Source organism: Pongo abelii, chromosome 17 (genome assembly GCF_028885655.2).
Source record: "Pongo abelii isolate AG06213 chromosome 17, NHGRI_mPonAbe1-v2.0_pri, whole genome shotgun sequence".
Lineage (NCBI taxonomy): Eukaryota > Metazoa > Chordata > Mammalia > Primates > Hominidae > Pongo > Pongo abelii.
In genome coordinates, this window is record NC_072002.2 from 73,085,054 (window position 1) to 73,100,255 (window position 15,202).

General features: G+C 41.3%; 1 protein-coding gene across 9 annotated transcripts in view; it reads left to right on the forward strand.

Moving 5' to 3' along the window:
• NEDD4L (NEDD4 like E3 ubiquitin protein ligase) overlaps positions 1–15,202 on the forward strand; it is a 363,402-nt gene that overhangs the window by 202,847 nt on the left and 145,353 nt on the right. For 8 of the 9 annotated variants that reach the window (XM_054537491.2, XM_024235708.3, XM_054537492.2 and 5 more), the window contains 3 exon segments: positions 4,756–4,837; positions 8,191–8,229; positions 11,303–11,356. The exons of the other annotated variant lie outside the window; for it this stretch is intronic. In XM_054537491.2, the coding sequence (XP_054393466.1) occupies positions 4,756–4,837; positions 8,191–8,229; positions 11,303–11,356 (175 nt within the window). 9 annotated transcript variants of the gene reach the window in all.

The following is a 15,202-nucleotide window of genomic DNA, read 5'->3' on the forward strand; positions in this document are numbered from 1 at the left end:
TTTGCCACCTCTGCCTTCAGAGCTTTCTTAATTCTTTGGCGCAGAGGCTTTCCAATGGGTCTCACTGCCTGCTGTCTTATCTCCTTCTAATGAATATGATCATGATTTTTCTGTGTTTAGACAACTCCACAACGAGGACGATGATGGCGGCAGCTAACATTTATGTATGTATGTATGTATGTATTTAGAGACGGATTCTGACTCTGTCACCCAGGTGCAGTGGTGCAATCTCGGCTCACTGCAACCTCCGCCTCCTGGATTCAAGCGATTCAGTAGCTGGGACTACAGATGCACGCCACCACACCCAGCTAATTTTTGTATTTTTAGTAGAGACGAGGTTTTACCATGTTGGCCAGGCTGGTCTGCAACTCCTGACCTCAAGTGATCTGCCCACCCTGGCCTTCCAAAGTACTGAGATTATAGGCACCTGCCTCCACACCCAGCCAGCCGCTAACATTTATTAAGTGCTCACTATACTCCTGTCAAGCACTATTATAATTTGTCTTTCCAACAGCCTTTTTATAAGGGAAGTACTACTGTTATACCCATTACATAGATGGCAAAACTGAGGCACAGAGAGGCTATGTAAGTTTTCCAAAGTCATATACTAATTGATGAAGACCCAGGGTTTGAGCTCTGCAGGAATGGCCGACTCCTTGTGGTTTGAGCCTGGGCTGTCTCTCCAGCTGCCTTTTCTCCCTGAGCCCTCCTGACTGCAGCCATGCCAGACTTTTTAATGTTCGGAACCCCAGCTCCAGCCTATCACTGGACCTCTGCCTGTGATCTTTCCACCTCATGCCTCCCAGTTCTATGTCTGCCTTCAGACTCCTATCTGGCAGTGGTATCTGGATAGACCAGTGCATAGAAATCACATGAGACACTCAATAAATGTAGACTCCTAGGTCCTGACCCTGGAGATTCTGATTACCAGGTCTGGAGTGGGGCCAGGTACCTGGATTTGCATGGGAAGGTCAGGGACCACTGCTGCTGACTGCTGTTTTCCCGGGTGCTTGGCACACTCTGTCACAATCATGTTTTCATTTCTCTGTGTTCCATTCAACTGGGTAGGAACAGTGTCTTTTGTTTCTGGAACCTGTCTCTTTTCTTGGCCTATAGTAGGCACTCAGGAAATAGAAGGTTGCTTGAATCCTAGTACCAGTTTACTGTCTCCTTGGAAAGGCTGAAAGGTAGAATGTGATGTCTAAGCAGCTTCACTAAGGAGAGAAAACAAAAAGTTTGCAAAACAGAATTTGCCTTCTAATCTACATGTTCTTGCATAGCATTGAGCTTCCTAGAGAGTCATATTCATGCTAGCCCTGAGTTGTATCAACAGCAGCCACTAGAACGGTAACTTGATGCCAAGAGTGAATTCTGGTGAGCTTCATTGTGAGTAAGATTCCCAGTTTGATCATCTCTACCCAGATCCCTTGGGACCTCCACACTGTATGAATAATGAGGAGGCGTGGAATATGTAGCATGCTGCAGTTGGCCGGCACCCAGTGTGTACTGTGAGGTAACCAGTGTCAAATCAGTCATTGTAGCAGGAGTTGGGAGTCAAAAGGAGCAACAGAAAATCTCACACGTCTCCTAAGAGAGGAAGCAAAGAACAGTTACCTTGGCTGTCATTTATGGGGCATTTGTATTGTATGTTTGGAATGGTGCTGGGTACTAGTATTAAGACATGATTTTCTCTGGTCTTTGCAAAAACTGCCCGAGTTAGGAATTGTCATTTCCATTTCATTCATGAGCAGGCTGAAGTTAAGAGTGGTTAAGTACCAGCTGAAAGGGAGGAGGAGCCTGAGAGCAATCTGGGCACCCGTTTTCCCCCTCCTCTTATTTATGAATAAATGAATCAGACAGGGTCTCACTCTGTCCGGGTCTCACTCTGTCGCCCATACTGGAGTGCAGTGGCACGATCTAGGCTCACTGCAGCCTCCACCTCCCAGGCTCAAGCAGCCCTCCCACCTCAGCCTCTGTAGTGGCTGTGACTACAGGTGCATGCCCCACACGCAGCTACATTTTTTTGTATTTTTTTGTAGAGATGGGGTTTCGCCATGTTGCCCAGGCTGGTCTTGAACCCCCGGGCTCAAGCGATCTGCCTGTCTCAGCCTCCCAAATGGTTGGGATTACAGGCGTGAGCCACTGCGCCTAACCGTCTCCTCCCCTTGAGCTTACATCCTACTGTCCTGTAGCCAGCTCCAAGACGTTGGCCTTTGGTTCTCTCTTCAGGCTGAACTCTCTTTCAGGAAGTTTCCTAGTCGATCTTTCATAGAGTTGATCATACCTTAGTACCTACCTGGATGAGCACTCAAGATGTTACATATTCCCAGCTGACTTCTTTATTACTGCTGGAAGATATGGTGTCCCACACCTAAGTATCCCACCCACAGTCCCCAGCTGCATGTGTCAATTATTGTGAGCTATTCAAGGGATACAGACTGAGGTAAATGAACCACCAGTGGAAGAATGTGGATGTTCTGTTACAGGAAATGCTTAGCTCTTTATTGCAGTTATATAATAGCCGGCAATCATGATAGCTGAGGGGCATAAAAATGAGAGATAGCAGCAGAGTTTATGGTATTCTTTGTAACTGTGGATTCTGTATGTGCGTGTGTGTGCACATGTGTTCTGCATGCATCTCCACGGCACATTATCTGGAGGTAACATGATCATCAGGCCTTGAGCTCTTTTATAAGCAATAGATTGTGGCTGGAAATTGAAAATTTAGTTTCTGTAGCTAGAAAATACTCTTTTCAAATGCCATCTAGAACAGTAGTTCTCTGAGTGTCGTTCCTGGATCAGGAGCCTTGGCATCACTGGGAACATGCTAGGAATGCAGATTCTTGGGTTCTACCCCGGATTGAATTCAGATTTGGGAGCGGGACCCAGTTATCTGTGTTTTAATCACCCCCTCACCCAGGTGAATCTGATATGCTAAAGCCTGGGCCTCACTCCCTTGGAAAGTGACGCCTGATTCATCTGCCAGCCCATGGGTACCCATTAGGAAGATGCTTATGGGACCTTTGACCTGGGCTAGGTGCCAGCTCTTGATCTATCTTTTTCTAAGGCTGAGGATGCCTTAGAAGGAGAAGTAGGTGCATCTGCTTAGATGTTATTTAACCAAATAAAGGTTTACAGTTTACAGAAAAGAGGCAAGATTAACTAATACCTTCCAAACCATAACGTTAAAAATAAAAAATATTTACTCATAATGGAGTATAACTGAACAAATCATGTTGCTAACTTTTTTAGGATATGTTTTGTAGCTTCCGTTAAGATACATCTTATGGGTAATAAATACACACGTGTACACACACGTGTACTAACAATATTTTTCAGACTTTTGATTTGTTTTTTAGATATTGAGTATAGCCTTGTTAATACCAAACTTTTATCATACTTCCTTGTGAAAGGATTTCATGGCATATTTATTATTTGAAATATCAAATAGAAATCAGTACGGTCTCAGCATTTTAAGATACTTGATGTAATCTTTGGAAATATCTTAGACATTGCAAAAAAAGGGTTAATAGTCATAGTATAGCCACTAATGGGCAGTTCTGACATTACATAAAGTTAATCTGATGAATTGATAGCAATCAGTTTTTGGCTATACATAACTAGATAAGTGAGAATTTAGAGATTGAATACATGAGAGCCCTTTTTATGATTTTCAGGATCTCAAGTATGAAGCAAAATAAATTCTTTTATACCCTAAATTCTTGCACAGTGATATTTTGATTAGGTTTGAGCTACCCCAGGGCTAGCAATACTTGAAAGTGTGACTAGACTTAACCTCTTAGTAGATAGTCCGCAGTAATCCTTTGAAATATACATCTTGCTAAAAGTTCATTTCCCAAGGAAATAATGATTAAAGATAATGTGATGTGTACAAGGAATTCTGGGACTTGTAGTCAGGAAACCTGAACTTTAATCTAGACTACTCAAATTTATAACTTTAGGCAAATCTTTCTTGACTTTCTAGGCTTTAGTTTTCTAGGGTTTTGTTTTGTTTTTGTCTTTTTTTGGGGGGGGAGGGTGTTGAGACAGAGTCTTGCTCTGTAGCCCAGGCTGGAGTGCAGTAGTGTGATCTTGGCTCACCACAACCTCTGTCTCCCAGATTCAAGCGATTCTTCTGCCTCAGCCTCCTCAGTAGCTGGGATTACAGGCACCTGCCACCATGCCCAGCTACTTTTTGTGTTTTTAGTAGAGACGGGGTTTCACCAGGTTGGCCAGGCTGGTCTTGAACTCCTGACCTCAGGTGATCCACCCGCCTCTGCCTCTGAAAATGTAGGGATTACAGGTGTGAGCCACCTCGCCCAGCCTTGATTTGGTTTTTAATCTGTAAAATGGTAGCTGTTGGGTCACATAAACAATGGCTCTTTTACCTCCACTAATTACCTAGACGCTAGAAATAAGAATATGGATAAGACCTAAACCAAATTTCTAGCTACATTTTGTAAAGTCTGAACAAAATCTGTGTGCCTTTTAATCTTTCTTGTAATCTTTTCAGACTCTGTCTTTAAAATTATATATATTTTTAGCTTCTAAGTAAACATTATTGGCACTGGTTTTGATAGGAACTTTACTCCAAGTGTATTGACTTAGTAGACGTGTTAAAAAGGTTATTGCTTAGTTTGTGGAAATAATACAAGCTGAGACTTTAACTGATATTTGTATTTTCATTTAGGTTCCACTGTTCTCTCTTTTGAATGAAAAGTATAATCCTATTAAATCTGAAATATTTTCTTACAGTGATCCGTACGTGAAACTTTCATTGTACGTAGCGGATGAGAATAGAGAACTTGCTTTGGTCCAGACAAAAACAATTAAAAAGGTAGGTTGTCGATCTTTAACCAAATGTCATTTAAGTCATAATTTAATCTAATTATGCACAGTCATGTGCTGCGTAACGCCTTTTTGGTCAAGGATGGACTACTTACACAGTGATAGTCCCATGAGATTATAATGGAGCTGCCATATACAAGTGCATCACTTTTTATCTTTTTTTTTTTTTGAGATGGAGTCTCACTCTGTCGCCCAGGCTGGAGTGCAATGGCGTGTTCTCAGCTCACTGCAACCTCCGCCTCCTGGGTTCAAGTGATTCTCCTGCCTCACCCTCCCAAAAAGCAGGGATTACAGGCAACTGTCACCATGCCTGGCTTTTTTTTTTTTTTGTATTTTTAGTAGAGACGGGGTTTCACCATGTTGGCGAGACTGGCCTTGAACTCCTGACCTCAGGTGATCCACCTGTCTTGGCCTCCCAAAGTGCTGAGATTACAGGTGTGAGCCACTGTGCCCAGCCCACTTTTTGTCTTTTATGCTGTATTTTCATTTTAAGTGTCTTTCAGTATTAAATCTAGAAGTTTTCCAAGACTTTTCAATACTAACCCAAGGTAGTGATTCAGGTTTTTACTTAAATGCCTACAAAAACAGTATCCTGAAAATGTCATAAGTTGTAACATTTTTTTCTTGCACAGAATACAGCAAAAACAAGGATTTGTTTTTGTCTTTGTGTATTTCACAAAGAAACTTAAAGTAATTTAAAATACATTTAATGAAATGGAGCTGTTTGTGGAATTGGTAGGCACACGAGGAATAGTTTAACTTGAAACAACTATTTCTAAAGGAAGCAAAATACTTGGTTAGCTACATGAAAATAGAGAAAATATATTAATAATAAAGCTATATATGTATGTATATATCTTATTTTCCTAATTTTTATGTACATGATTTCATTAAAAATTTGTTTCCATAAGTACGTCTTTTAGTTATTTATTTATTTAGTTTGAGATGGAGTGTCACTCTGTCACCCAAGCTGGAGTGCAGTGGCATAATCTCGGCTCACCGCAACCTTTGCCTCCCGGGTTCAAGTGATGCTCCTGCCTCAGCTTCCTGAGTAGCTGGGATTACAAGTGTGCACCACTATGCCCAGCTGATTTTTGTATTTTTAGTAGATGTGGGATTTTGCCATGTTGACCAGGCTGGTCTGGAACTGCTGACCTCAGGTGATCCACCCACCTTAGCCTCCCAAAGTGCTGGGAATACAGATGTGAGCCACTGTGCCTGGCCAATACGTATGTCTTAATTTGCCTATCTCCATGTATTTATAGACATATGTAATATATATGTATGTATGTAAATATTTTTTACCCTATATTTGGAGGCTTTATTGAAGATGCATGTTCTCTATTAAAAATACTTGGCTGGGTGCGGTGGCTCATGGCTGTAATTCTAGCACTTTTGGAGGCCGAGGCTGGCAGATCAATTGAGCCTGGGAGGTTGAGGTTGCAGTGAGCCATAATCACGCCACTGCACTCCAGCCTGGGTGACAGAATGAGAACCTGTCTCAAAAAAACCCAAAAAACAAAACAAACCCCTTTCATCTGTGCTTTAGTATTATTTATGGGTTACTATGATTTTTTTCCTTACCTCCTTTAGAGGCGGGTGCTTAGATAGTCTAACACTTTGCTGAACATTTTCTGGACAGCATGAGTGCTTTAAAAAATTGTAACTGTCTTGCTGCCACGCAGGCACCCAGGATGCAGCCAGGTCCTTTTGTGTAAGGAACCATAACTGCAGCGTGTCCTCCACTTGGCATTGGGACTGGCATTAAAAATCTGTTTTGCAAACAGGAGCCAGTATTTTGATTAGCAGGGAGGATGCCTGCGAGGGACGGAGGCCATTGTTCCCTGTGTTAGGCGTTGTTGCTGGTTCAGTTTCTAGGCGAGTGGGGGCTGTCTAGAAGGCTCACCAGGAAGGCAGCTGGGAAACTTGGTCGCCTGCTGGATATGGAGCCAGGACCAACGCCGGCGACTGGGGCTATTGCAATGTATTTCCTTCCAAAGGGAGGTCCTCCTTCTCCCTCCCTTTCCACGGTCGAGGGAGTAGCTCTGTAGCTGGGTTTGCTCTCCTTCTTCTGCTGCCCGCCTCCTGGTTCGTATGCCTCTGCTGCGTTCTGGTGCGAGAACTGCCGTCATCCTGCTCTCCTTGCTGTGTTGTGACTGGTTCTTCCTTCGTTTTGTGCTCTCATGTCTTGTTGCTTTCCTCGCCTGTCATTTCCCATGTGCATTTCCATGAAGCTGCCCTCCGGGACTGCAGCCGGAGGCAGGCCAGGCCTGCTGCTCCACTCCCCTCCTCTTGCTCATTACCATCCTTGGCTTCATTCACATGGGAGAAAAGTATGAACCCCATTATTTAGGATTGAATTCACTGTGGAGTTGTGGGTGGGGAAAGTGCTGAATTTTTAAAAACGCCGGTTCAGTGTTGTGTGAGCTCTGTGTTTCCTATTTTTATGTTGCACTCTATTGATTTTTTTTCATCTCCCTGAACTGATCTATTAAAGGAAATAGATTGATAAATATCATTTTGACTAAAAATACCTGTCGCTGTTGGTGAAGTGATGATTTTTTTTACATACAATTTTTAAGAGCTGTGTTTAAGAGGCTTATGCGTGTGCAGATGCATGAACACACATGTACAGTCCTCCTTCCTAGAACATGCTTCCTCTTAGTTTGGGGGGATATCTGAGGACAAAAGTATCCTTGCCATCTCCTTGTGAGATGTACATTTAAGTAGATTGATAGAAAGATGAACAGATGGATGAATGGAGAGGAAGACTGAAGAATAAGTAGACAAGTATTTTTTAACCTGGTTATTTTTGGAGAAAAAAATAGTTCACTTTTGGTTTACATTTGGTCTTTTTTTTTTCCTTGTTATAAAATCTGATCCTCAGTATTGCTGTCTATAAAATGTTAAATTTCAATATTTATATGAACAATGAACACATTCAACTTTCCCCCACCTGCTTCATTACTCTGCAAAACAGATTTGTAGCAGGGAGAGGGAAGTCAACAAAGTTCATTTCCTTCTTGGTAGAATAATCATATCAATGCTAATTTCTTGAAGAAATTTTTTATATTTTCACGATGACTCTTTCCAGGCCTCTGATGTTTTTCCTTCTGGTGATAGAAGCAGTTTAAAGTTTCATATCTATGAAGCATCTGTTTCATAAATACATTCCCTCCCCCTCCAGTTTGGTTTATACGCTAGTCTCAAATAATTGACTAAATGCTTCTCTTAGCTTTTTTTAATCAAAAAAATGTTTAAGCAAATATGTAGACTGTATTGTACTAGTAACTGCTAATGTTTGAAAGACTAAAAGATACTACAAGATAATTTCTCTTCCAGACGCTGAACCCAAAATGGAATGAAGAATTTTATTTCAGGGTAAGTTTTTCATTGTTTGGTAATAATTGTTATTGGTACGTCTAGGTCGATTATCACAGTCAATTCATCTTGAGGAAAAGCTCTTACATGTTTAATGAGAAATTCCTTTTAGGATGGAAAATAGGCAGCCTCCTAATGTATCCCAAATTTTGAAAGACTAGAAGTAGTGGTCACAGAATCCAGACTTGTTTCATTGGGGAGTGTTTTGGAGAAGTCAAAAGAAAATTACCCAAACACCATGTTTCATCTTTTGAATTCAAACCTTTCTTTAAGAAATAAGATAAAATATCATTTATGAGAGTAGTTTAATTCTATGAGACGGGTTATGAAGTATTTTAGAGAGAGTAAAATAGTAGAGGCAACATGATTAAAAAGAAACATAAAAATTACCAATTATATTCTAGTTAGGGAGGAAAATTTTGGTAACCGAAATACTCAGTGCATATATATGTGTATAATATAAAATTACTTCTGGAATCTAAATACAACAGAATTAGGTAAGATTTCCTCAACCTTTTATATTTAATATTCAGAATAGCTATATGTCGAAATGACTGAAATATGTGAATTAGCAGAGATTTCTGCTTATTGAACATTTGTGGTTGTTGCTGTGTTTTACTACTGACATTTTGGAAATATTAGACTGCTTAGCTATTTAATTGAAAGAAAGGGCTTTCTCTTCAAAACGAAGGTATCTTAATTGTATAGCTGTGATATTAAAAACTGCTTACCTCCAGAAATAATCCAGGTCTTCTGATTAGTGCAGATTTCCAAAGGCCAATATTGCCATGAGGCCCATTATAATTGGTCCTGATTTCTTCCTCTCAATCACAATAGTATTTTTTGTGCTCCAAACTTGGACTACTACATACAGCATCTGCTTTCCATTATGCTCATAGCTGAAATATGGCACTGATATTTTCATACTTGGTAAAATCCTATGTACAGCCTCCACCAGATGTATTTGAAATTACCCTGTGGAGGACTGAAAAGCTAATAGGAGCTGATAGATGCTGTTGGCCTTTAGTTAACTCTGAAATATAGCTTTCCACTTGTGAACCTCCAAAGTGTTTAGACTTCTTTCAGTGGAACACTGGCCACAGTTACATAAATGTTAATACATCCCATACTTTTTTCAGCTAATCTTGGCAGTAGGCACATTTAAGTTCTATTTTTGTTAGTTTTTCTTAAGGTTTTTTTGTTTGTTTTGTTTTGTTTTGTTTTGTTTTGTTTTTTGAGATGGAGTCTCGCTCTGTCACCAGGCTGGAGTGCAGTGGCACAATCTCAGCTCACTGCAACCTCTGCCTCCCAGGTTCAAGTGATTCTCCTGCCTCAACCTCCTGAGTAGCTGGGACTATAGGCCCGTACCACCACGCCCGGCTCATTTTTGTATTTTTAGTAGAGACGAGGTTTCACCACGTTGGCCAGGATGGTCTCAATCTCCTGACCTCGTGATCTGCCCGCCTTGGCCTCCCAAAGTGCTGGGATTACAAGTTCTTAAGGTCTTTATATTTCTTCATTTTACAAATCTTTATTGAGGGCCTATTATGTGCCAGCTCCTGCCTGTAGCCTGTGGTTGCATTGGCAAGCAGTGTGACCCTTCATAGAGCTTCTAAACAGACAGCAAACCCCATCTGCTTGTTCTGTCGCTAGGCTGCAGGCAGACCACGGGACCAGAAGCACAAGCTGAGCTCTCTGTGCTTGTATGATCAAGTGTTATTTCATGCATTCCCCTCCATGAAGCAGCCAGGGCCTAGGTCACCTCTCTGGCTTTACCATTTAGAGCCTTTGTGACCCTGGAAGGGCCACCTGAAGACTCTCAATCTCCCTGGGATCCTTATCTCTCACATAGGAGAGAGAATCCTTACCTGGAAGGGTTGTTTCAAGGATTTGCATGCGATGCTGTAAATGAGAACATGTAGCTCTATGTCACACACATGGTTGGTGCTTAGTAAATGATACCTGAGTTTGGAGGATGATATGGGCCATTTTGGTGAGGTTTTGGTAAAGAAAAGGAAGCAAAAAGATATAGAAAGCCCAGTAGCTCTGTCATTGCCTCACAGTTCCAGGTGTCTCTCATGGTTCACAGCCTAGGCTCTGGAGACAGGCAGCATAGACCTAGTGCAGGTCCTGGTTGCCCTACACATTCGCTGTGGGCTCTTGGGCAAGTTACTTCACTGGACCTCAGGGTCTTGGCTCCTCATTTATAAAATTGCGTGATAGTTATACATCATAGGATTGCTGTGAAGATTAAATGAGATCATGGATTGTTGATATTTAATAACAAGACAGTGCCTAAAAAATAAGTGCACAGGCTGGGCACAGTGGCTCATGCCTGTAATCCCAGCACTTTGAGAGGCCAAGTCATGCAGATAGCTTGAGCCCAGGAATTCAAAACCAGCCTGGGGAACATGGTGAAACGTCATCTGTACAAAAAAACACAAAAATCAGCCAGGCATAGTCCAAGCTACTCAGGAGAGTGAGGCAGGAGGATCAATTGAGCCTGGGAAGTTGAGGCTGCAGTGAGCCATGATCATGCCACTGCAGTCCAGCCTGGGCAACAGAACAAGACCCTGTCTGTCTCTGTCTCTGTCTGTCTCTCTGTTTGTGTGTGTGTTTGTGTGTGTCTCTCCACACACACACACACACACACACAGATACACTCGTAAGCTATTACAATCTTCTTCATTATTTTTATCATTACTATTACTGCTATCAGGCCTAATAAATATCCTCAGGCATAGACATTTTTTGATCTACAGTCATGAGAATGCCTTGTATAGAGGTTAGGAACTCTTTAAAGCTATTTACAACTATCCTTTCTTATTTTAGAAAAACAGCTAAGAGCCTTTTCTTCATTTGCTATGCCTAAATTCGGGGCAGAATAATATAGAAATCAGTAATAGGAAATTTGATTTAGTACACATAGAATTTCCAGAACAGTAGGATAATTGTTCATATTATACAATTGAGTTGGGCGCATTGTAAAGCAGTATGTTATTCTTTCTGTTCCTTACGTCACTGTTCAAATGATTCCTGCTCGTTTAACAAATACTATTTATGTTCCTTATAGGTAAACCCATCTAATCACAGACTCCTATTTGAAGTATTTGACGAAAATAGACTGGTAAGTAGATGCCTGTATTTGAATTTTGCTTCATTTTTTTATTAACTGGATTTTCAGAGCAGCGTCTTTAAAACTTTGTGTTTATGTTGTACTTATTACAGTATATGTGCCCAAAAAGAAGACTGTTTTTGTCCCACTACTAGTTTGATGTTCAAAATCCTAACAAATACTTTTATGTTGCTAGGATAAAAAATGTATTTGTATGTGTGTGTATTTTTATTGCAGTTAATGTTAACGAAAGCCACTGGTGATAGTATCAGCCCATATGCTCATGTTCTAACGTTGGGAATACAGAACGGTAGGCAGATCTCTAAAGAGGCCATCAGGAATGTAAACAAACTTTGCTCGGTTTTTAAATGAAAGCCAGGCCATAATACTGGGATGCATTCAGTAGGAAATCTATGGTAATTCTCTCAGGGAAAATAACAATCTAATTAACAACGTATAGCAAAAAGTGAACCTACATTTAGCAGGTAAAGTCAAGCTGTATTTTAAAAGTGGTTGCTTTCTCAAGAGAGAACCTTAGAAAGTACCTTTAAAGAAACAAAGATATGCCTGAGGCATATAACAGATATAAACTAACATTTTATATATAGATTGATGTATATATAATATGTTTATAAAGATCGATACATACATAACTGAAATAATTATGATTTCATTTTATTATTTTTATTTTAATTTTTTTTAGAGAAAGGGTCTCCCTCTATCGCCCGGGTTGGAGTGCAGTGGTAGCTCACTGTAACCTCAAACCCTTGGGCTCAAGCAGGCCTCCAGGATAGCTAGGACTACAGGCATGAGCCACCATGCCTGGCCAGATTTCATTTTAGAAGTGGAATTTTTGAAGCACATTTTGGTTTCTTAACTAACTAAAACATGTACATCAAGTAGCTGTGAACCAGGTGTTCCAATTATGAAAATGAACACTATCATGTTAAGTCCTTAAGGTACCTTCAGAAGTGACACTATAATTCAGTGCAGTCAGTCATTCTCAAATTTACCTTCCCTGAAACTTGTATGGTATGTTGACTGGTTAAAAGGTGTTAAGAATCCTTTCTGCAGAATTCAATTGAAACTTCAGATTTTTAATAGCTGGATGTTAATAGAATATTTGAACTGGAGGAGCCTTATACAATAACTCATTTAACTCCTGTTATTATAGATGAGAAGAACCAGGTCTAGAGCCTTTACATAAACACATCAGTCAGTGGAGGTGCCAGGGTCTGACCTGCTGGCCTCCTAAGTCCCAGCCCAGTGGTAGTTTGGGGATGTGTTGAATCTCATATGATTGGTATTATTCTCCAAAAGAGAAAACTAACAGATTCTGGCCTACCGTCCTAGTATCTTTTCCATTAAAGTATGGGATGTTGGGTGATGAACAGTCGTACAGTGTAACTAAACCACTTTTGTTGTATGCATAAAAGTACTTTCTTGTGAGATTGGATGAGAGATTCTGCTGAGGGTGCAGTTCTTGTCTCTCCATCTCTCATCCAGTGAGGACCAAGTGAGTTAGGCAGTATTCAGTAGTGTAGCAGTACGTTCATTGAGACATGGGTGGTCTGTAGACTAATCCTTATTCTGCAATTATTGAGTATAATATCTCTTGTTTAACATGAGGAAAGGGTCAAATTTGAGGAAAAATGGCCCTTGTTTGATGTGTTTTATTTCATTATTTTCTTCTATTAAGAGAAATTTACTGTTAAAAAATTGTTTCCCATTTCCGTATCTGAAATAATGACTGTAGTTGAGGTGATCTTGCCCTGGGTCTGAAATTATACTTCCAAACCAAAAAGGACTTTGAATACAAAACTTTTAAGAAATCTTGTATGAATACAAGCTGTATCTGAAAAATTGTGTTTTATAATATTGATGCCTAGTTTTGCCCCAGGCCATCTGCAGTGTGGTTACTATGCAAAGAATGCTGGTGTTGCTGTTTTTTTTTTTTTTCTTTGTTGGCAATTAACCGAGCAGAGACAATATGTGGCTATGGTAGTACTTGGAAGTTCTAGCATTACACAGACTAGCTTCCATTTCTCTCATAGAGGTCATTTTTGGCATTTAAAACACATGCTTTTAGAAAACATATTTGGATGTATGTAAACACAGGGTTAATCCACCACACCCTGGATGCTAGAGCTGTTGACAAAGTCATGCTTTGCAGATTTTAAAATAAACTTTTTGTTACTCTTACAGCTTGGTATTTTCCCCTCCTATTTTTTTTTTTACCCCCTCTAAATAAACCTCTTTGTTAAATAATTGATGTTTCTGGATCATAGAAAATAGTAAGTTTAAAATACAGAATATTTCCAAGCTAACTACAAATCTGATGACAGTTTTTTGAGTGTGCACTTTTCCTTTTATTTCTTAGGTCCTTTTTGGTCCTTTGCAAACATAGCAAGATTCCATATTTGTGTCCCAACTGTGGTAATATTGCTGACTTCTTACTGGAAAACAGTCAGCTCTAGGCAGCATTTCTTTTGTATGGTATTTAAGTTAAATTATTACCAAAAAAAAAAAAAAAAGCCCACATGCACTCCCTTCTTCAATTTTCCTTTTGTTTTTTGTTGTTTGTTTTTTGGTTGATGTTTTCTTTCCTACGTGGCATATGGGAGACAATGTTTTCTCCAGCTGGGCTCCTTTTCTCTTTGAAAAGGAGACACTTTGGTGTCTGCCAGTCATATGTGAGCTACACACACGTATACACCTTTTAAATGAAAAATGCTGGATAGCAGGAGGCCTCTGCTTGGCCAACTGGTTGTGTAGCAAGTCGGGCCCCCTCCCCTCCACTTAGCTATTTCGTTACTTGTAGATCCTGGTCTAATTATTTAGCATTAAACGGACACTAACTCTGTAGGGTGTGTAATCGTATTTATAGTACTGTTTTATTAGTTTGCATTCCATCCTGGTAGTGTAGTGATGTCATAAATAACAGAAACATGGTATCCGATGCTTGGGAAGGGGTTTACCCGGTGGCCAAGCCATATTTTACTTGTCATTATTCCGTGTGGTGGAAGGTGGGGAAATACCGTGTGTGCTGTTAAACATGCCAGGTCCCTGCACTGGTTAGACAGAGTCTCAGTGCTGTGCTCCGTTGGGAAAGAAATGCCCTGCGAATGTGATGTGGTTTAGATTTATAGCAGCGTGGCTTGCAGTGTGTTTGCTGCCTTAGTCAGCTGTGAGAGCGCCCTGCTGGGGCCACTCCTTTCTGATGGAAAAGCAGCAGCTGGGAAGGTGCTGTTTCAGGCTCTTGCTGTTTAAAAAAAAAGAGCGAGTGGGGGAAAACTCCGCTAAGTCCAGAAGCTGGCATTGGAGGGGGAGAGCGCGGTCATGTGGTTCTGGCCACCCTACCCTCTGTCACAGTGTGGATGAGAGCTTTTTGCTCTTATCCAATCATGCCTGGAATGCCGCTTGCCACTTGGGTTATTTCTGCTATCTGTCGCTCCCGGTGCCGCAGTGCTAACAGTTTGGCAGATGGGACACTTTTTCTTGGAGTTTGTGTCTTCGGTTTGTGACTTCTGGCAGTGCCAGGCCTGTTGTTGCCGCTTGCCCTCGCCCTCCTGGCCCCCCTGGTCACCATGGCCCATCGGCTTCGGTTTCATTTTGGCTCTGGTCGCAGCAACACAGCCCCCGAATCAGAGATCCTAGACCAGGAGAGAGAAGACGACTTCTTCATGGCATTCCACACCCTACCGCGGAGAAGCAGCCCGCACCCCTTCGCCCAGAATGGAGGGGAGGACGGCGGCGGAGGCCTGCAGGGAGGCGTGGGCGCGCTTAAGCGGAGCTCGTCCATGTTCATCCCGCAGCTCCTGACCAGCATCGACGCCCGCCCCACGTGCAGCTCCTCCG